This window comes from Onychomys torridus, chromosome 9 (assembly GCF_903995425.1).
Source record: "Onychomys torridus chromosome 9, mOncTor1.1, whole genome shotgun sequence".
NCBI classification, from domain to species: Eukaryota; Metazoa; Chordata; class Mammalia; order Rodentia; family Cricetidae; genus Onychomys; species Onychomys torridus.
In genome coordinates, this window is record NC_050451.1 from 51,491,372 (window position 1) to 51,513,229 (window position 21,858).

The window sequence follows — 21,858 nt, forward strand, 5'->3', positions numbered from 1 at the left end:
AAAATAAAAATAAATAAATCTCAAGAAAAATCCTTTTGCTTAATGTTTTTCTTTTGTCTTGTAGGAATTTATTTTGTCTGAAGATTATAACAAGATGACACCCGTGAAAAACTATCAAGGTATGAGTCAAAGGACTGTTCTTAACTGCCTCTAAAACTATTTTTTGGTAGTTTTCATTCTCACTAAGAACACTTAAATTACATGGGGGAACAAAAAGAGAAACCCTTTGAGATCAGTATTATCCCAGTTGTGAATTAAGTTGCCGAGGCTGGAAGAACCTGGGTTACTTGTAAGGTCAAGTACAACCCAGACTAAGTCAGGGTGACTGCCAAGCCCACAGCTTTGTCTTTCTACACCATGCTTCCTGGAATGGTACAACAGGCTCAGGAAGAGTGGAGTCAGCCTCAGGTTGCTTCAGATGAGCCTCATTCCATGTTTAGAAGAAATGCTTTGACGTGCGCGGGGGTGGGGGTAGGGGGGGGGGGGGGGGGGGGGGGGGGGGGGGGGGGGGGTGGTATGGTTGGGGGGCTGTCAATTTCTGTTGCATCTTCAACACTGGTTTATTGGCCAAATTCATTGTCAATCAGAAGTAGTGTCTGGAAGGGGCCAGTATTCAGACCAATAGTACCATGTAATCAGGTATTAGATCTTTAAGACCCAGATGTCATTTTATCCAGATATCTTGATCTCACTCATTCTTTGTGGTTACCCAGCATCCCATCCATGACCTTCAAAGACACTATGTTATCAAGTGTTTGGATTAAAGACTTGTGATTCCCAAGTACTGGAATTAAAAGTGTGATCCACCATCTGCCTGAAAACTAAGGCTAAGTGTTGTAGCCAACCTAGGCTACATAGGAAAGCCCTTCTAAAAACCAAAACAGAACAGACAAACAAAAAGTCAAAGAGGGAGCTGGAGCCAATGGCTAAGTGGTTAAGAGCACCTGGTGTGCTTGGAGAAGACCCAGGTTTGGTTCCCAGCACCTGTATGGTAATGCACAGTTCCTGGGAATACAATTCCCTCTCTGGCCTTCATAGGCCTTGACCCACATGGTGCTCCTACATGCAGACAAAACACTGAAACACATAAAATAAAATAATATTTTTAAAAAGGGATAGAAACTTGGGCCGGGTGGTGGTGGCACATGCCTTTAATCCCAGCACTAGGGAGGCAGAGCCAGGCAGATCTCTCTGAGTTCGAGGCCAGCCTGGGCTACCAAGTGAGTTCCAGGAAAGGCACAAAGCTACACAGAGAAACCCTGTCTCAAACAAACAAACAAATAAAAAGGTATAGAAACTAAAGGCTAACAAAACAAAAGTACTGTAAATAAAAATCATATTTTTAAAAACATGAAAAATATTATTGAAATTCTAAAACACAATGGGTAAGTAGATTAAGCCATAAATTATTAAGCTAGTGATAGATTTGATATCAATGGAACAGTATGTTTAAAGTGCTAAAGGAATGTTTAAACATAGAATTCTATACTCTGAGAGGATATCTTTCAAAAGTTAAAATTAAAATAAAACCTTTTCAGTCATAAAGAACCAAAAAAACTCATTTCTTATAGACCTCCATTAGAGGAAACATCAAAGGAAAATCTTCAGGAAGAAAGTTAGGCCAATGGGAAATGTGTATCTACTCAAAGAGGGAAGAAGAACAAAATAGTAAATGCAGTACAGTCTCTTTAAAGGATACTTGGGTATTTAACCCAAAATAACAACATAGAAGTGGTATCAGATATCGAATTAAAATGTGTAATGATATTTATAAAAGTAGGAGGTAGGGAAAAATGGGAATATGCTGTTGTGAAGTTGTTATGTAAAACATGAAAACTGGTAAATTAGAGGTACATACTTTTCACCATGAGCAACTGTACTGTGACAAACACAGCTACTAACCAATGAAATGAGATAGAAACCGGAAATGATTTTCAGGAGTAAAAATGAAGGCCAAAGCAAGTAAAACTAATAGTTAAAAGCCGGCAACTTTTTTAATTAAGTCTGTTGAGTGAGGATTTGAGACTCAAATATAACCTGTATTCATTTGAGAAGCAAGTTGATGTCAGAAGGGTAGAGTCACACCATGAGAACACCGACCAAATGAAGCTCAGGTAACTATTAATATGAAAGCAGATTTCAGAGCAAAAATAAGGGCCAGTCCAGCAGAAGGCCATAATGAGCCTTTTTATAAGCTACTGGCATAGCTTTGAAATAAGGTTAACAATGAAATGTTAGGAACAAATGGCACATACATAGATGTAGTCAGAAATTAACATTCTCTTCCTGATAGCTGATAGAACAGGAATGCAGAATTATGCCCAATTTTCAAGTGCATGCAGAACTGAAATGATTCTGCTATGATTAAAACCATAAAGCAAGTCTCAATAAGTTTTGAAGGATTTAGAAATATGTTATAAGAATGGAATTAAAGTAAAATTTGGTGATGAATAGACCCTTGGGAAATCTTAAAATATTTGGAAGGTAAGTAATACACTTCTGAATAATCCATGGGTTAAAGAAGGAATCATAAAGCATTCTGAACAGAATAAAAGTGAAAACAAGGACACCAATATTTATAGGATACATCTGCAGCAGCATCTAAGGGGAGATTGACAGCTCAACATTGATGTCATGAAAGAAGCAAGGTCTCCAATCAGTGACCTTGGTTTATGCCATTGGAGGGAACATAAAAAAGGAGAGGAATAAAGAAACCTCAGCTACCCAGAGGGAAGGGAAGACAGTTAATTACAGCAGTTCATGAAGTATAAAACGGATAGTGCAGAGAAGTCAGTGCCATCAAAGGCTGTTTTCTGAGTGAGAAACTTCCAGCTAGACTAGCAAGGGGGAAAACATGGGAAATTATCAGTATCGGGAAAGAGTGACCTGACGCTCCTCCAGAAGCTCCATGTGTGAATGCTGTATTGTTATGTGTTGGTATATAGAACAAATAAAGTCAACAAATCTTTGAAAGGCACAAGCTGCAGGTCACTCAAGAGAAATAGATGGTCCTAATAGCTCTATATGTGTCCAAAGAGGCCAACTTTTTAGTTTAAAACCTTCCCTTAAAGAAAGCTTGTGTTAGTCAGGGTTCTCTACAGTAGTGGTTGTCAACCTTTTTAAAGCTGAGACCCCTTTAATACCTCATGTGGTAACCCCTAAACATAAAATTATTTTCGTTGGCACTTCATGACTGTAATTTTATTAACTGTTATGAGTTGTAATATAAATATCTGTGTCTTCTGGTGGTCTTAGATGACCCGTGTGGAAGGGTCATTTGCCCTCCAAAGAGGTCATGACCCACAGGTTGAGAACAGCTGCTCTAGAAGACCAGCACTGAGAGAATGAGTCTCTCTCTAATATAGACAGCTCAAACATTGGCATCATAAAAGAATCAGGATCTCAAATCAGTGACTTTGGTTTATGCCATTGGAAACAAAAGGGAGTGTGTGTGTGTGTGTGTGTGTGTGTGTGTGTGTGTGTGTGTGTAGAGAGAGAGAGACAGAGACAGACAGAGACAGAGACAGAGAGAAGGGGATTTATTAGAATGACTTACAGGCTATGGTCCAGCTTGTCCAACAATGGCTGTACCAATGGAAGGTCCAAGAATCCAGTAGTTGTTCAGTCCATGATGTTTGATGTCTCACTGGTCTTCAGGCTGTAGTGGCTGGAAGCAAGCAGGCCAAGAGCAACAGCTTCCTTCTTCCATTCCCTTTATACTCCTAGACCAGATGGTTTTGCTGGTTCTATTTTATGAAACATTAAGGAAGAAAATATGTGAAACTACAGGAACTCTTGGAAATTGAGGAATGAAAGACTTCCCAACCCATTGTAGGAAATCAGTATTTCCTGATACTAATGCTCTACAGATCAATATGAGAAAACTAGGATGCCATTCTCCATACAGACATGCTACAAACCTAAATTTCACCAAATTCAGCAATATGAACAAAAGAATACACTATGGTCAGGTGAGATTTATCTCAGGAATGTAGTGTTGGATTCACATTAAAAACTAAATGGCGGCCAGTCGGTGTTGGCGCACGCCTTTAATCCCAGCACGTGGGAGGCAGAAGCAGTAGGACCTCTTGAGTTTGAGGCCAGCCTGACCTATATAGAAAGATCCAGGACAGTCACAGCTAGATAGAGAGACTTCAGCACACTCCAGGATAGTGAATGCCCATCACAAAAGAACATGTTTTGAAGGAGTCCACATACATGTGGTATTCACTACAATCAAATCTGTAGAGACAGAAAATGGAATGGTAGTTACCCTGAGCTGGGGAGGAAGGGACTTATGTGAAAAGATGTACAAGTTCTAGAGAGGTGATGACTATCATATATTAATTTGAATGTTCTTAATTCTACAGAATGTATATTTGAAAGTAGTTAAAATGGTAAATTATATATCACATTTTCTATAAAAAAAAAAAAAAACCTTAGAGAGATTCTATGTATAAATTGCTTGTTGAAATGCCTGAAGCATAATTCAGTATGTCAATAATTATTAATTCCTTTGGAAAAATTACTCCATTCTTGATGACACATACCTAAGGCAGGAGAACTGTGAGTTCAAGGCCCATCGGGGCTATATAACGAAAACCTATCTAAAAAAATAAAACAAAAATCAAATAAACTAGTTTTGAAAGCAATATGGATAAACTAGAGTTGCTTATGGGAATATGACATGACATAGCCTCTTTGAAAAATATTCCATCAATTTTTCAGAGTTAAAATAGTTATCTTGTGACACAGCATTTTTACTCATCCCTGTATAGCTAGAATTGAAAAAATATAATCACACAGAATGTATAAACAAATATGCTTAGAAACATTATTTATAATAGCCAAGAAAGGAAAATAATCCTGATCTCTTATTAGTGGATGAGTGTGTGTGTGTGTGTGTGTGTGTGTGTGTGTGTGTGTGTGTTTGTATAAGAGAATGGAGTGGTGATAATACATACTGTAACATATGAACTTAAAAACATGCTAAGTGGAAGAAGCCAGACACAGAAGGCCACATCATCTGAATAACATTTATGTGAAATGTCAGGAATAGGAGATTCAATAGAGACAGAAAGTATATTGACCAAAGTTAGGGGAAGGGAGAATTGAATTGTTTTGGGGTGAAGGAAATACTCTGGAAGTAGATGGTAGCAATGATCATGTAACATGAATATGTTATCAGCCAATGAATTCTTGATCTCTAAAAAGGTCAGAAGTGTAGTGAGATTTACCTCAATAAATTCATTTTTAAAAATCAACCAATGATACCTGATATCAATACCAAAGATATTAATTTCTTTGGACATTACAAAAAAGGACAAGTTGAGAGAATATGTAATCTTCCCTAAAACTTAGTAGTCCAGATGCACCGATCCATAAATGAGTTACACACCATGACCAAGCGAGTTATTACAGCTCTGCGGAGCTCTTCAACCAAAAATCAACACAGCCGTCACATCAACAAGCCAAAGAAGAAAGACCCTCTCATACATGTCAGTGCAGAAAAGGGGTAGGGATGTAGCTCAGGAGTAGCTTTCCTGGCATGCACAGGGCTCTTCTCCACCCCAGCACCACCACCAGCGGGGGAAAGGCACCACAGGTAAAGCATTTGGTGAACTCATGATCACAACTCAGAAACCAGAGAAAAGCACTTCAGGGCGAGGAATGCCTGCAGCCCCTGTGGCTGATGGCGTCATGGTGAGAAAGCACATTCCTCTGATGAGAAGAGTGTCGCTCTCCCCCAGGTTCCTAGTCACAAAGTCAGACATCAAGCCCAGGCTTTCCTGTGAGTTTCTAAAGTGTAATGATAAGTGTCCGCCTTCAAAGAATTTTCTTCTGAGTAAGAGTTTCTTCTCCTTGGACTGTGTGTTTTGAGTTTTGAGATTTTGTTTTGTTTTGTTTTCCCATTTGACAGCCAGACACTAAGAGAAGTGACTGACATAGAAACCAAGGTTTGCTTTGCTGGTGTGTGTGTGTGTGTGTGTGTGTGTGTGTGTGTGTGTGTGTGTGTGTGTGTGAGAGAGAGAGAGAGAGAGAGAGAGAGAGAGAGAGAGAGAGATCGAGATCCCACTCTCAGTCTCCACAGTGACTAAGAGAATGTGTTGAATGTGTTAAACACCCTGAAATTGGCAGATGGTTTTCTGCAGTGAGGCTGCAGACAGCCACCCACACTGTCTAACGCTGCTCAGTAATCAAGGTGGAAAATCTCCACCTCACCATACTCAAGAATATACTCCTGGCCCACCAGACCACTGCCAGGAGCAGAATGTGTCTTTGTTCATCCTATTACCCTGTGTTCATTGCATGGCATTACATAGTAAGAAAGCAAAACTCTTCCTGCCTGAGTTTATTAAGTAACTGAGAAACCATGGGCCCTTAGCCAAACCACTCAGCTTCACTGTACCTCAGTTTGCCCAGGTGAACGACAGAGAGATAGCTAGAAGGTATGAGCAGTCTCTCCTTACTCTGAAGTTGTGTGATGCAAAAATTCTTCTAGTAGGGTTGCCCTTGTGTGTGAGTAACCATAGGAACTCTCCCTGTTTCTTTTGTATGTACTTGCTTCTGCATAGCAGGTGTCTCATTCTTATTGTAGTTACTTTTTTCTATTGCAGTGGTAAAACACTATGACCGAGTCAACTTTTATAAGAAAGCATTTATTTGGACTTGTAGCTCCAGAGGGAAAGTCCATAATGGCAAAGTAGAGACATGGAGGCAGGAACAGCTTGAGAGATCATGTCTTGATCCACAGACAGGAAGCAGAGAGATTCCACACTGGGAATGGCATGAGTCTTTGGGAACCTCAAAGCCCATTCCCAGTGACACAGCTCCTCCAACAAGGCCACACTTCTGAATCCTCCCCAAACAGTGCCACCAACTAAAGACCAAGCATTCAAATATATGAGACTATTGGGGGTGGGGTGGGGGGATTCTCCTTCAAACAGCCACCATTCCTGTTTTGTAATTATTCTGCAAGCTTTGGGGTTCTGACAGGAAACTGTCAGAAATTTTGTTATGAGTTTAAAAATCAGATTTCAACAACAACAACAACAACAACAAAGAACAGTATACCTTTCCTTTGGGTATAAACTGACCACAGTGACTATATTGCAAATATCATTCTTACTGTGTCTTGTGGTCACACTGATCCAGTAGCCCTAGTATGCTTGGCCAGGCCTTGGGGTAGGGAACTCTTTGAGGCAGTAATTCTTGGATAGACACAAGCAAGGGTGTAAAGAGGTAGATCATTTAAACAAACAAACAAACAAACAAACAAAAACAAAAAAAACCAACAACAACAAAAAAAGAGTGTCAAGGAGAACTGTTGTTCTGTCCCGGCCCTGATGGCTTTGTCCTTCACCCTCTTCTGGGATGGGAAGAAGGATGTAATGGTGGGCTACATTTTTCCATTTTCCTCAGGATATTTTCTTTATTGGTCATTTTCTCATCTCTTGATTTTTTTCAGCACATCAGAGCAGAGTGACGATGGTCCTGTTTGTTCTGGAACTGGAGTGGGTGCTGAGCACAGGGCAAGACAAGCAGTTCGCCTGGCACTGCTCTGAGAGTGGGCAGCGCCTGGGATGTTACCGCACCAGTGCTGTGGCCTCGGGCCTGCAGTATCCTTTGCTGGACAAACCCCTTTCTCTTTGATGCATGAACATTTGGTGTATAGGTTTTGTTTTCTATTTTTGATTTATGTTTCTTCCTGTGTGAAAAAGATGCTCAGAGATCTTCTTAAGGTATAAGCTTTTGGGGGTTCCCGTGTAAATGGAGCGGAGTGAGGCAACATCATCAAAGCAACATGTATGCTGACTGCTGTGCCATAGTTCTGACACCGAGACAGGACATGCTGTGATCCTCAGCTGTTAGGACTGCAGTCCATGGACATACAGTCATCAACAAAATACATTTGGTTTAATAGACCAGTCATTTCCCTTACAGGAAATCCCCCCTAACATTATAAATTCCACATTGGTGCTTAGAGAGTGGGCCATGAGTTTCCTGTTCATATAGAAAGATTTGGTGGGGGTGCTGGTGGGATGGCTTAGCAGGTAAAAGTGTTTGCTGCACAGTTTGGAACCTGAGTTCAGTCCCAAGAATTCATGCTGGAAGGAGACACCTGGCTGCTGGAAGTTGTCCTCTCGTGTCCACATGCACACTGTGCTACACACTAGTAACAGTGAATTAAATTTTCAATATTTTTTGGCAGGCTGCCATGCCAAGGACCAGTAAGCTAGCTGTCTCTAGGTGGTATCCTGCAAACTTTGTTCCAGGCGTGAAACTTTCTCAGAATCCATAGTGTGATATTCTTGTCTCCCAAGTTGTCAGCCTATATACTTGCGGTGAAGACCAACGAATACCAGAGAAGCCTCATTTCTTGCTGCCTGGTTCTGACAAGCCTAGCATCAATTGGTGTGCAACATGTTTCTCCCACAGCAAGGAGGAAAGTTCTCTTAAGTGAAGCAGGAACAAGTAGGGCCTGTTTTTGAGTTTTATCTCTATATTTATAAAGTGTCCAGTCAGTTGTTAATAATATGACAGTGTGCCACAACTTCCTTGAACCTGTGTGGCAGTGGGTAGTTTATGAGTATGCAGAGGTTAATGCTGCTGTTACTGTCTCACTAGAAGAGCAAGATGAAGGGGTCAAAGTGACCGCAGTGAGGGTGGAGAGGGACCAGGACCAGAGACAAAGTCAACAAGAAACGGGAGCTTGTTCTTTACAGGGTAGCACCATGTGTATGTCCAGGAAACGTCCTCAGGCTTCAGATGATCCAGCTGAAGCCTAGAAGGTGCCACACTGCCAGTGTGGGACTGCTCTTCCTGAGGTATTCTGCCATAGACTTCTGCTTTTTTCTCTTTACTCTTGGGTACCAGAACTGATGGCATCCTGTGACTTGTACTGGCGCTGGCATCAGTATCACTGGCCAGTGTAATGGTGCATCTTCCATTTGTCTTGTGTCTTGCTTAGCCAAACCAGGCAGTGTGAGCAAAGACACACATATGCCCTCAAGAAGATAACTTTTCCAACTATCTGAAAATGAAAAACAAAAATTACAATTAAACATGCCTTGACCATATTAACCATTCTTTAAGATTATAACCACTAGTTTCAAAAGTCACCTTCATTTTATGACTGTTTTCCAAGCATAGAATACATTTGAGTGAGTGAGTGAGTGAGTGTGTGTGTGTGTGTGTGTGTGTGTGTGTTTGTGTTTGGACAGCCCCTTCCAGAAGATGCATGCCCCACCAAATTCATCTTAACAGCTCTTGTTTTCAAGCTACAATACCAACCCTTACACCTAGGTATCTTTACACTGATGGCGTGACAGTCCTGTGCTTTGCCAAGGGAGGTGGTCTAAGCCAAGAAGTGTGTGGTTCTTCTAAAGCCAGAGCCTCCACCCCCAGCCACTCCCTGGAACTGCCTGGTGAATAGACAGATTGTTAGGCAAATGACTGCACTGTTAGGGTCCTTCCTGCACCTGTTTCCTTGCAACACCAATGCGGAGAGGGAAGTCATTCCCTCTGCCTTTGCAGAGGAGAGCTGCTGGTATAGGAGAGGCCTCCACAGATGGCTGACACAGTACTGTCCTGTCCCCACCTGTCATTTATCCAAGTTAACAAGTGACAGACATCTCATACCACATTCAGATGTCCTCTTCCTCCAGGCCTCTCAGTAGAGAATAGTGGTGACAATAACTGAAACTTAAGCCAAGAAACCCATGGGATAAAGAGACTGACCAGTTTACTTGTTGAGCTATCAGTTCCCAAGTAATATCAAAGTGTTCGATTATTTTGCTATATACACGAAACTTCAGATATTAAGTGACCGATCATAGTAACAGTGGTATGCGGAAGGAGAGGAAAAGGAAGGAGGTGTGAGCTCAGCTTTCCCTCAGAACTCAGAGTGCTCCTGCAATCACTGTGCTATGCACCCAGAAAACTATATGCTCAGTTCCTATGAAGCAGCAAAGGCTTAGAGGCCCAGAAAGGCCAAGGGATTGATTTATTTGTTCAGGGTCCTGGCACAGCAGGATGCTAGAATTTGGAGACTAAGATTTCTCAGCTGTCCTCTGCACATCTGCCAGCATGAGCTCTTTCCCAAAGGTCCCAAGGCTGGGCAGAGGAAGTGGGAGTATTTTCCTTAGGCTGTACTTGCTAGTCTTTATTTCAGGAGAGATCTTACCCACCTTCCCCTCTCAGAATCTTACCATTTGACATATTTTGACCATTTTTTTATGCTTCCAAAAATAATTCAAGACTCTTCATGTTTTAGTTTTTTCTTCAAGAGCATTGGAGGTATTTCTAAAATGTTGCCCTGTGTAGTGAGATGTCGCTCTATGAGTGTCATCGCTTAGGTGTATTCCCAGTCAGGTCAAGAGTTCTGAAAAGCTGATAAGATTATCTTAGTCTCTTCATGGAACACTTAGTGTCAATATTGAGCCTCCAGCATCGGTTGTACTACCATTTTATTTCAACTCCTTTCTAAGTCCCTGTTGGGACCATAGTTTGGTTTGGGTTTTTGTTTTTGATATTGTTGTTTGTTTTTTACTTTTTGAGACAGGATCTCTCTGTAGCCCTGGCTGGCCTGGACCTTGCTCTCTGGCTGACCTCCAACTCAGAGATCCACCTGCCTCTGCCTCCCGAGTGCTGAGATTAAAGGCGTGTGCCACCACCACCTCTAGAAAAGAAATATTTTAATGACACTTATCCATAACTCACATCCACTGTGGATACTTCTGTCCCTTTTTGCCACAGTATTCTGAAGCAAATTCTAGACCTTAATGTCATTTTATGTCAACATATTTCATTATGAACTTCTAAAACTAAATAACTGTTCATAATCATGAAGATATAGTTACCTCTGGAAATTAAAACTGCTTCATATTTCTAAATCCTCTCTTCTCAGCTTATAATGCTTGTTTTGCAAGTCACTTTTTGTAATAGAATTATGTGAAATTGGATGTGGACACACTGCACCTTGTCCAGACATTGTCATGTGTTCCAGTTCCCCCTATGTAGAGCAGTTCCCACTGTCTCTGGAATTTTCTGAATTTGTTCTAGACAGTCCTCCTTTGACACTGACCCCCCCCCTTCCACTGACATTACGTGTTTTGTTTATCTCCCTGCTCCCTCGATTGTGTGCACATTTGTACTTCCTCATGGAGAGGGTTCTGAGTCCTTCACCCTGCCGCCCGTCAGGAGCTGGGGGAACTGGATCGTCTTCCTCCATTCAATCTGAGCACAGTTCCGTCTCTGGGGACTGTCCAGTGACTTTAGTGAATGGGATTCTTGCTTCTTCTGTCGCAGGCACAGTCAGTGACTTGGGTCAGTTAGCCACTACCCTGCCAGCATTTCTGTTACCAGTTCTGTGGCGCCGTGGCCAGGCCTTAGCTGAGTCACTTGCTCCATGAAGGTGCAGAGTGGCCATTTTCTAACCCTCGGGTTTCCCATGTGTGCTGGTTGGAAGTATTTGAGAACGGAAGACTTCCTTACCATCCAGTGCCACCTACCTACTCTTGTATGGCATGTTATAGAAGACAGGTATCTCCATCCTTGTCATTTTAATTTTCCTTTTGTGCTCGGGTGTTTGTTTGAGACAGGTCTTCATACATAGCCCAGGCTGTTCAGGAACTCACTGTATAGTTCAGCCTGGCCCAGATCTCCACCCTCCTGCCTCAACCTCCTGAGTATTTGGGGGCTACCACCACACATGACCAACTCCTTAAGTGCTAATGTAGGTAGAGAGTTTGTGTCCTGAAGCGCAGATTTTTCCTTTTTTTTTTTTTTTTTTTTTTGTACTGTAAGGAATTCTTAGGGTTTTTGTTGTTGTTTAGGTTTTTTAAAGTAATATATTTAACATATTTTAATAAATGTCATTTTAAATATTAAAACTGTCCCATCTTTGGCTAGTAAAAGTCGTATACTAGATTGTGTGTGTGTGTCTGTGTGTCTGTGTGTGTGTGTATTGCTGATGGCCAAACTCGGGGTTTCACAAATGATAGACAAGCGGTACCACTGAGCTATATTCCTGACTCTCTCCATCTCACTTCATAGTTTTCATTTTTCTAGGATATTTTATAATACTAAGATTTCTGGTACTCCCCATTTGTTACAATTAATAAACCTATATTTGGCATGTGCAACTTGTATCAACTTGGTGGACTTTAAAAGCACCATGGAAACAAATCTGTAATCATGTGTTATGTGACATGATTTTTGGGGAAATGTGAGCAGTTGTCTCCGTTATGGGTAGGGAGCAGAAGACAGACCAAAGTGAGGATCTCTCCAGAGTTCAACTTGGTGAACCAGTGAGTTTTATTGGGCCAGGGATTATTTACAGGAGCAGAAATTGCTCACAGACAGCTGCATACCAAAAATCTGTTCCAGCCAGATGACATCTACTGAAAGTTGGAAACCTGGAGCACACTGCGCAACCTGCAGGCATCTCAGCAGGCCAGGGACTGTCTCAGGGCAGCTCAGGGCGAGAGCCTCGTTCTTCCAGGTGGTTCACAGGTCACTGCTTCTTATAGGTGGCTTAGCTAGTTTCTGTTTCTTCTGAGCAGCTCAGATGGTCTGGACGTGTGTTAGGACACAGTTGTGTCCATCGTGTTATCATGCAGCTGGTCTGGAAGTGTCGCTCAGAAGTCCTCTCAGCTTCTGTATGCTTGGGGAGGGAGGGACTGAGTGAATCTGGTCTTCCAGATTCTTCCAGGATCTTCACTTCCCAAGACTTAAAACATTTAAACATCCCAGAGGGATGGAATGTTTCACCTTCTCTACAGCATCTCTGTTGTAAGGAATTTCCCTGCAAGTGGAAGGTCTTCTCATATTTCAGAATGATTACACAGCAGCATACCTGTGAAGGACTCTAGAGTAGGTTAATTGCCATGAAAACACACACCCTAAATTCGAGGAGTACCAGTTCATGGGCTGCACCTACACATGCACCACCACCACCACCACCACCACCACCCACACACACACACTGAATGAAAAGGAGAAAGTGAGCTGTGCACATCAGAGCTGTCTGCTTCCTGACTGCATGCAGTGTGGCCAGCTGCCTCCTGTCCCTGTCATTGTGGACTGTATCCCCTGGAACTGGGGTCACAGTAAACCCTTCCCAAGTTGCTTTTGTCAGATACTTTGTTACAAATGAGGTGAGACAAATAACTAATGTATGTCATTATCACCCAGAATCCCTAGCTTTCTTCAGCCTTCACTTTTGCTGTTGTACAGTGTGTGGAGTGTGGATCTGAACAAATGTGTCCACCACTGTGTTGTCCTACAGAGTAGTTTCACCACCACCAAATTCCTTTAGTATTCTGCAACACCAAAGGGACTGTGTTCTTATGTTGGGAGCACCCTCCTTATATTAGTTTTGTTTCCTGTTGCTATGGTAAAAGACTCTGACAAAAGCAGCTTAGGGCAGAAAGGGTTATCTTCGTTCTCCCAGTTCAGTTTACTGTGCTGTTGAGGCCTGACTTTATCTCTGCAAGGCTACTTTGCTAGATAAGTGTCTCAGGGACTTGGGCTGGTAAGAATTTCCATCATTAACCAGTAAGAGTGGCCTACTGTGCTGGAACCACACAAATGAGAGGGCTTATGCCAGATGGCTGCTTTCTTTCTGAAGTCTGCAGTTCTGGAGAAATGGTTCATCAATGAAGAGAGTGCTTTGCCGTTCATCCATGTGGATTGAGTTCAGATCTCAATACCAGCTGCCAAGGGGAGGGCTCATAGATGCTTCTAACTGCAGCTCCAAGTGATCTGATGATGTCCTGTGCTCTGCGCAGGTGCACGTGTATGTGTGTGTGTGTGTGTGTGTGTGTGTGTGAGTGAGAGAGAGAGAGAGAGAGAGAGAGAGAGAGATACACACACTAAAATAATGAAAAATACATAGTATTAGAAGATAAAAATCCTCCAAAATGAAAACAAAATAAAGTGGATGAATGCTAGGTTTCTGTGTGTCTTGAGTATCTGATTGTAGGCTCCTATTATAGACCATTTGTCTCTGTCAGTGCTCACACTTTAAAGAGCTTTTGTAAGGCAGACATTTAGCAGGTGCTGCCTCTAAAGAGAGCAGTCACTGTATAAAAAACAGGAATTTTTCACTCAGTAGTTAAGCAGCCCTCCTGGGCAGACTACATGCTGTGACCAAGTCACAGCATCTCATCTGTACATTCCTCACAAATCTATCACATCAATAAAGGGAAAGACTGATCAAAAGAAATTATATGAAAATAATAATAAAATTTTTTAAAAATCGGAACAACAACAACAACAAATCTAGATGAAATGTCTCACCTTCATTTACAGATCATGAAAAGTATGGTGAGGGTCCACCTCACCCACATAAACCACACAGAGTTACGGGGGAAAGATACCGTCTGCATGCCTGAATCAGAAAGGTGCACACCCCACTCACCAGACTGCCTTCAGGCATGCACAACTGAAGATGGCTGAGCAGTGGCTGCTACAGGGACGTCAGCACAGAGCTCATGCCATGTGCCCAGCACTGAGGAGTTCGCAGGAGGCAGCCCTGACTTTGAAGCAGCTGCAGGTTGGAACATGAAGGCCTTGAAACTTCAAGGTGCTGAGAAGGTGTTTTCATTAAAGCATGTTTTAACACCCTCTCAAAAAAATGAAACAAAATCCTTTATAGTATATTTTAATAGCTGGTAGCATTGGCCTCCTATTGCATGTTATTTTTATTTTCAAAGTATTACCGTATCTTCTTGCTTATTTATTTTTCTATATGGCCTTTGGAAAGAACATACTGAGCTCCAGAGAATATTGATGTTTTTATTGTGGTTATATTAATGTATAAATTAATATGATAAGTGACAGCTTAGTCATGTTGCATCTGTCTAGCAATATTGTACATCCTTCATTATCTTGAGTCCCCTTTCATGTCTTCCAGGACCTGTCTTCAAGTTCTGCTAGTATACACTGCATATTCCTGGTTTAAACTAATGTAGAGTGTTCTGTTTTTACTCTCATAAATCCCCACTTTACACTCCTTAATGATTACATGATAGATTTGATGTTGAAACCCGTCATGTGTTTATTGGTGACCACTCGGGCCAAGTCACCATCCTCAAACTGGAACAAGAAAACTGCACACTGCTCACATCCTTCAGAGGGCACACAGGTAAGATCTGAGCAAAGACTCCCATCACCTCAGCTTAGTCTGGTCCTGACATGTTTGAAGGTGGCAGAGAACAACCTGGGCTTAGGCAAAACTACAGATGATACAGGTACGCTTAGCTGATTGCAAAATGCTTCAGTAAGAGATAACACCAAATTAATTTTCTCCACAATTCAAACAGAAGAGAAACCATTCTCTTGAGAATGTTGAGCCTTTCACGTTGCTGTGGAGAAAGCCAGTGTGGAGAAAGCCAGTGCTGGCGTGTGTTGAAGGGGTGCTTGCGACCACGTGGCAACGGTTCAAACCCCAGGAGACTGCTAGGACACTTGTCCTTTTCACGCTTCAAGTAGGAAGACAGTGTGCAAGCAAGATTCCCCCATCCCAGACAGAGGAAAAGGGAAGCCAGACTACATGGAAGGGGACAGATTTGTCTTTCCTAGTGGGCCTTAAGTGTATAACTCCTTATAGCACTGGTGTGCTCAGGATTATCTACATAAGGTAAAAAATAATCATCCGTAATTCTGGACAGGTCTGAATCAATGGCAGTAAATGGATACAGGCTTTTTTGTGTGTGGGGGGGAGATGGCATTGGCTCCAGAAAATGTTGATTTTGGGGAAATGTGCCACTGCCTGGTTTATGAATGCTAGTGGGCTTTGGTGTGGCTTTTTTTTTTCAGTTTTTTTTTTTTGTTTGTTTGTTTTGTTTTGTTTTTTTGAAAATAACTAACTCATGCTTTAGTGTAGAGCTAATACTCCATCTGGATGTCATAGAAAAATGAAAGTAGATGGGAAAGGATGTTTAATTAAATAGTGTCCATCTAGTCCAAATAGATTTGCAGGGGTGGGGCAGTAAGGGGGCCAGAGAGATGGCTCAGCAGTTTAGAATGCTTGCTGCTCTTGCAGAGGCCTTGAGTTCAGTTCCCAGCACCCACACTGGGTGTCTCCCAATTGCCCTTAACTCCAGCTCCAGGGATCTGACCTGTGTGTCTAGACTCCAGTAGCTCCTTCCTCTGCCACATGCTTCCCAGTGTGCTCACATCTTCAGCCGATAGCATCCCTCCTTCTGGAGTGTTAAGATTCAGGCTGTCTACTTTCTTTGCTTTCGAGAACCAGGAGCCCCATTTACAAGTCACTCTTGAGATTTAGACCATCGATGCCGTTGCAAGGGTGTGATTGCCAGCTGAGTGCAGAGTTGCCTGCTTTTCCCTCCCGCTGTGCTCGGTACTCCTCCTCCCAGTCCCATGGCCGCCCTTCCCTTTCTTCTTCCTATCCCCCTCCAGCCACCTTCTTCAAAAGCTGCCATAGCTTTTCAATGGTTTATTTCTTTGCCTATTCTGTCCTCTGCTAGAAACTGAAACAGACTTTTCTTTTGTTTCTTCTCTCTTCTGTATGGGAGCCAGCCTTTCTGTGGGCCCAGGCTGATGCTCAGGATCCTCACACCAAAATGGACTCCCTTTGGACAACAGTTCGTCCCCAGTTGTTGTTCACCTAAGTTTCTCGTTTCTCTGTTGAGGAAACAGACGGAACCCTCCTGTAGCCGTTCCCATTACTCTTCCAATTCTGGACTTAGGTTACAGGACTTCGAAGCTACTACTTTAACTGTCTTGTCTGGTCATTGTACTTATCATCACCATCCATCACACTTCATCTTGTGAAGCTGCACCCTCCACCCTTAGATGGTAGCCCCTCCCCATCACCCCTGGTTCTTCCTGTGAAAGCGACTACTCCTAGTGTGTCACGTAAGGGGGTCATTTAGTACTTCTCCACTTGCAAAGGGCTTGTTTGCATGCAGACTGTAGCAGCGAGCGAGCCAGCGTTCTTATAAAAAACGCCATTCCCTGGCTGCCCCAGGCCTTCTCCTTCTAGTTCCCTTCCAGCCTCGAGGCAAACATCTGGTTTGTCCCTGTTATCTCATTTGAGTTGCGATCCCTGAGTGGCCCCTGGTCTTCTGGGATGTGTTTAAGACCTTGTTGTGTTTAACAGCGTCTGGCAGCATTTTCCATAGTGACTTCCTCCCTGCTGTCGCTGCCTCCTTTCATATCTGTGAACTAGCCTCTCCCACCTTCCTTCTGCCTCTGGCTGTTCTCAGAATCTGCACATCTGCCTCAGGTCCTCTTCTCCTGACCCTTTGCTCCATCGTGTGGATCTCAATGGATTCTCTCAGTCAGAAAGAAAAGCACAGTTGTTGTCCTCAGATTCCTCAGAGCCCAGTGAGAGCCAGGCTATGCTGTCATGGTGCCTGGTGACAGAGGCCTGGAAAGAAGCACCAGGGACTTCCAGAAGTCGAGCACAGGCAGCTCATTTGGGGGAGGGGGGCCTGGCTGGGGAGGGAGCATTCAGGGAAGCTGTTGCTTGACCTCAAATCCGAGGGAGGGAGGGAGTGTTGATTCTTAGGGAGGGCCGAGAGGATGTCTGGGAGAACACTGGCACAGTGAGAGCACAAAGCTCCGAGGGCCTATCTGAGCACTGCCAGGGCTGCTCACCCCTCCAAGGCTGCATCTGTCTGAAGGAGAGCCCAGGCAGTTGTGGCAAGTAGCCAGAAAGGAAGCCACAGTCACCTCCCTAAGGCTCACCCTCCGGACTTACTTTGGCATCCTTGAGAAACCGTGAATGAGTTTGAAGCCAAGAAACAGAGGCATCGGATCCCCTGGAGCTGGAGTTGCAACATTCTGATCTTCTGTAAACAAGCAGCGTGCACTCTTAACTGCAAAGCTCCAACTCCAGAAACTGTCTCTTAAAATGGGGTGCTGGTGAGGGGCAGGGGGAAGTGGGTAGATTCAGGGTAAAACATAGGAAATTGAAGATCATCACAGTGTGGGCTAGAGTGTAGCTCAGTGGGTAGAGTACTTACTAGTACTAGTGAGGCCTGGGTTTGCTCTGGGAGCAGGGGCTTGTAGGGAGAGTGTGCCTCCTGACTAAAGAGATTAGAATGGGCAAAAGTAGCCTCTTGACTCTTTAGAAGTCAGTCAGGGCCCTCTGAGTTCCTTGTTGTTATCACCAAGTTAGCAAGTATGAGAAACTGCTTCTGCCCTCTGTGGTGTTGGCTGGATGTGGCTAAGAGTCTTGTGTGTTCTGCATGCTTGCTGTACTGTAAAGTGTTACTTAGATACTGGGTCCTAATCATTCTCATAGTTTAAAGCATGCTCATCTCATTTTTATCATGAGGCATCTCTGAGACAGATGGCATGACTCAGGAAGGTTGCTAGCTCACATGAGGACAAAGGTAGCCATTGAGATGGAAAATTCGGAGAGGAGCTTCATCAGTTGGCTGCAACAGTTTGCTCAGCTACACTGAACACACAGGCTCTTCCTATGTGGGAGGCCTCTTCTGAGCCTCAGGCAGTCCAAAGTCTTAGAAAGGGGTTTTTATAAGAACCAAACAAAGACCAAAGATCCATTAGAGGAGGGAAGTGTCTCCTCAGTTGAGACCTGACTCACACATAGAGGTCTTCAGTGTTTGTGGATGGATCCATGGTCATTCTCCCCATGATTCTCTTTCCTTTCTTGGGGAGACATGGCCATCGGTCTCGTTGTTTTCTTTCATGGGGAGCCAAGGCTGTGGTCCTGTTGTTCTCTTTCGTAGGAAGCTGTGGCATTTGCTCCATCGTTCTCTCTTACGACAGTGTAGAAAGTCATACAGAAACGTGGAGTAGTGATGGAACCAGCCAGTTCTCATCAGTAGAGATTTAGGAAACTAATGTTGTGTGCTTAGCTCCCTCTGCTGGATTTCTTTCTGGAACTAAATGTCAAGTACCATGATTCTTTTCTGAAGTAATTTCTTCATATACACATCTACTAAAAAGCTCTAAATTGAGCTGAACAAATCAGGAAAACCTATTTTGACCACTGTAAGTTAATAGCATCAGTAACATCTTTATTTGTATGATTTTTGTTTTATATGGTAAGGTCTTGCCATGTAGCTCAGACTGGTCTCAAATTCATAATGATGTTCCTGCCTCAACATCCCAAGTATGCTGGGATTACTAGTGTGAGTAATGTACCATGCCCAGTCTAAGAACTGTTTTAATTAACATGAACACATGAGAAACAGGAGGGTCTGAATGTAATCGGTCAAAGTCATCTAATTCATAAACAATTAGACACCACCTTATTCATTCACTGTTTAGGAGAACCAAAAGGAATAGTGTGGCTGTTACAAAAGCAACTGAGAGAACCAAGAAAGTCCTGTGCACATTTGCATCTTCAAACAATTACATTGAGAACTTTACCATTTAGACACCTGCACCCAGATCTTTCTGTGAGGTCTGACTCAGTGTGTGGAGACTGCCCCTGAGTTGATCGGCATTGGCTTGTTCTCTGTGTGAATGGTGCCAGTATGTGGGGGTCAGTAAAGCAAATGTAGTCCTTGCCTCCACTCACCTACAGTGTAGCCTGCAAACACATCAGACCGATAATTACAGGTAATTCTTCGAGGTGCTGTGTGGGCAGAAGTGCTATGAAGCCCTGATGGGCTGGTTTGAAGCAGTAAGAGAGTCTCTTTTGTGCAGCTGGAGAGATGGCTCAGCAGTTAAGAGCACTGGTTCCTCTTCCAGGGACCCGGGTTCAATTCCCAGCACCCATTTGGCAGCTCACAGCCATCTATAACTCCACTTCCGGCGGAACCAGTGCCCTCTTCTGGCCTTTGCAAGCACCAAGCCTGTACATGATGTTTATACAGACAAAACACCCACACATAAAACGAATAAATAAGTTATGCAGAGGGAAAAAAGAGAGAGGGGAGAGCGCACAGGGGGAGCTCACAAATCTTCATCACTTCGGCCTGGAGGAGTGACTTTGGTGACGTTTTATGTAGGAAGCACAGTGGTCTGAGCAGGCTCTCTGTTAGCCAGTTATTAGCCTGCCCAACTTACTGTGGAGGGTGTGATGCCAGACTGAGAACATTCTTCATCACACTTGGGCAGACCCAGCAGTTTCTAACTCAAGTTCAGTTTTACAAGGCTTTTGTACATGTCTCAAAAAATTAATTAATTTAAAAATAGTTCACTAAGCATTTTGGTAACAGGTATTAAATTTCTAAAAACATTTAGACTCTGACCTAGTTCCACATTTGATATTCTTGTGTATGTAAAATAAAAAGTGTGGAACAAGGGGATGGAGTTACACAGCTACCCAGGAGGCTAAGGCAGGGAAATCACTTAGCCAGCTAGAGGCCAGCATGAGCAACCAAGACCTTGTTGTTCAAAAAATAATAGTAAAGAGAGGCCAGAGAGATGTCAGTGCAGCAGTTAGGAGTGCTTGCTGCTCTTGGAGAGGACTGGAGTTGGTTCCCAGCGCCCATGTTAGGAGGCCCACGCCCACAACCACTTGCAATTCCACCTCAGGGGATCTGACTCCTCCTTGTGGCCTCCACAGAAACCCATATGAACGTACACATATAGACTCATGCATATAAATTTTTAAAGCTGAAAATAACAGTGAAAGAAATGTGAATAGTTTTTATTGAAATGCTTATCTCTGCAAATGTATAATATTCAGTTCAAAGTTGAGGAAAATCCAGTAAGTAAAAGTAACTCAGTGTGCATACATGTTGTAGGATATTACCCCACCAGTAACAATTACATTCATAAAATATATACAGCATAGATTTTACCGTTTCAACTCTTGTGCGGTTTTGGTTTTGTTTTGCACTGTGGGCCTTGTGCATACTGGGCAGGTGCTCTACCACTGATTGCATCCCTGGCCATTTCGTCCAACTTTAAGTGTACAATAGTTCAAGGAAATATTTCTGTAATGACCTAACTTTATAACAGAGCCCATCACCCATTAAGTCTCTGAGTTGATGGATCTTTTCAAACCATCCTTTCTCACAGTGCCCACAGTTGTTTAAATTTGATGTGCTTCTTTAAAAACAATCGAGCTATCCATTTTACATGTTTTATAGAAAAAGTCACATCTGTCACCTTGCTTTATTTGTTTCCCTGATTGGGAAATGGCTTCACTTCAGATTCTCAAGCATTCCGTGATGAAAAGGTCAGCTGGGTGAAGGCGTCACATCAGCAACACTGCTTACCCAGGAACGAGGTGTCTCAGCCTTGCTTCATCTGCTGGGAGGAAGGCCGGGGCATTCATTCCTACTCCTCATCACACAGCTGCTGGCTCATCTGCCTGTGCAAACTGAGTATCTGCCAAAAGCCAGGCAGAGATACCTCCAGAACCTCTTGTCTGTGAAGTGATAGCCACTCTGGGGGAAGAGGTCTGTGAGTAATGAGGGCAGTGGTGGGGTCATCTTTAAAGACATGGGATTTAGGTAAGGTTTGGCATGAAGTGGAGAAAAAAAGGTTTCAAATTTTCATTCATCTGCCCCTCATTCTGCCCTGGTGCTCTGCTTGGCTGCTGTTGGGGGAAGGTGGAGTGTGGTAAGGGTGAGGGCCGGGTTAACCACACATTGCTAGGGGAAGTGAGGTTCATTGTGAACAGGAGTGTATGCAAGCAAAATGCAATGCAGGGAGAGGAAGAGGCTGGTTAGCAAATCCACAGCAGTGGGAGTGAGGGGGCCCCTGTGATCTTAAAAGAGTCTGCTGGGACAGTTAGGAGAGAAACTTCCCTAAAGTCTCCAAGGTGTAGGACTTTATTAAAGCAAATTGATCATTTTTGAAATGTCAGGTTCCAATAAATATAAGCTACTTAATATTCTCAGAATATTTTTCAATAATATTAAAAAATTAGTATATCTGACATTCCTTTGTGTT

General features: G+C 43.1%; 1 protein-coding gene across 2 annotated transcripts in view; it reads left to right on the forward strand.

The window, feature by feature from the left end:
• Positions 1 to 21,858, forward strand: part of Wdfy2 (WD repeat and FYVE domain containing 2) — a 144,699-nt gene that overhangs the window by 99,580 nt on the left and 23,261 nt on the right. For both annotated transcript variants that reach the window (XM_036199019.1, XM_036199020.1), the window contains exons 4-6: positions 65 to 119; positions 7,469 to 7,619; positions 15,039 to 15,151. In XM_036199019.1, coding sequence (XP_036054912.1) covers positions 65 to 119; positions 7,469 to 7,619; positions 15,039 to 15,151 — 319 coding nt within the window. The remainder of the gene's footprint in view (positions 1 to 64; positions 120 to 7,468; positions 7,620 to 15,038; positions 15,152 to 21,858) is intronic.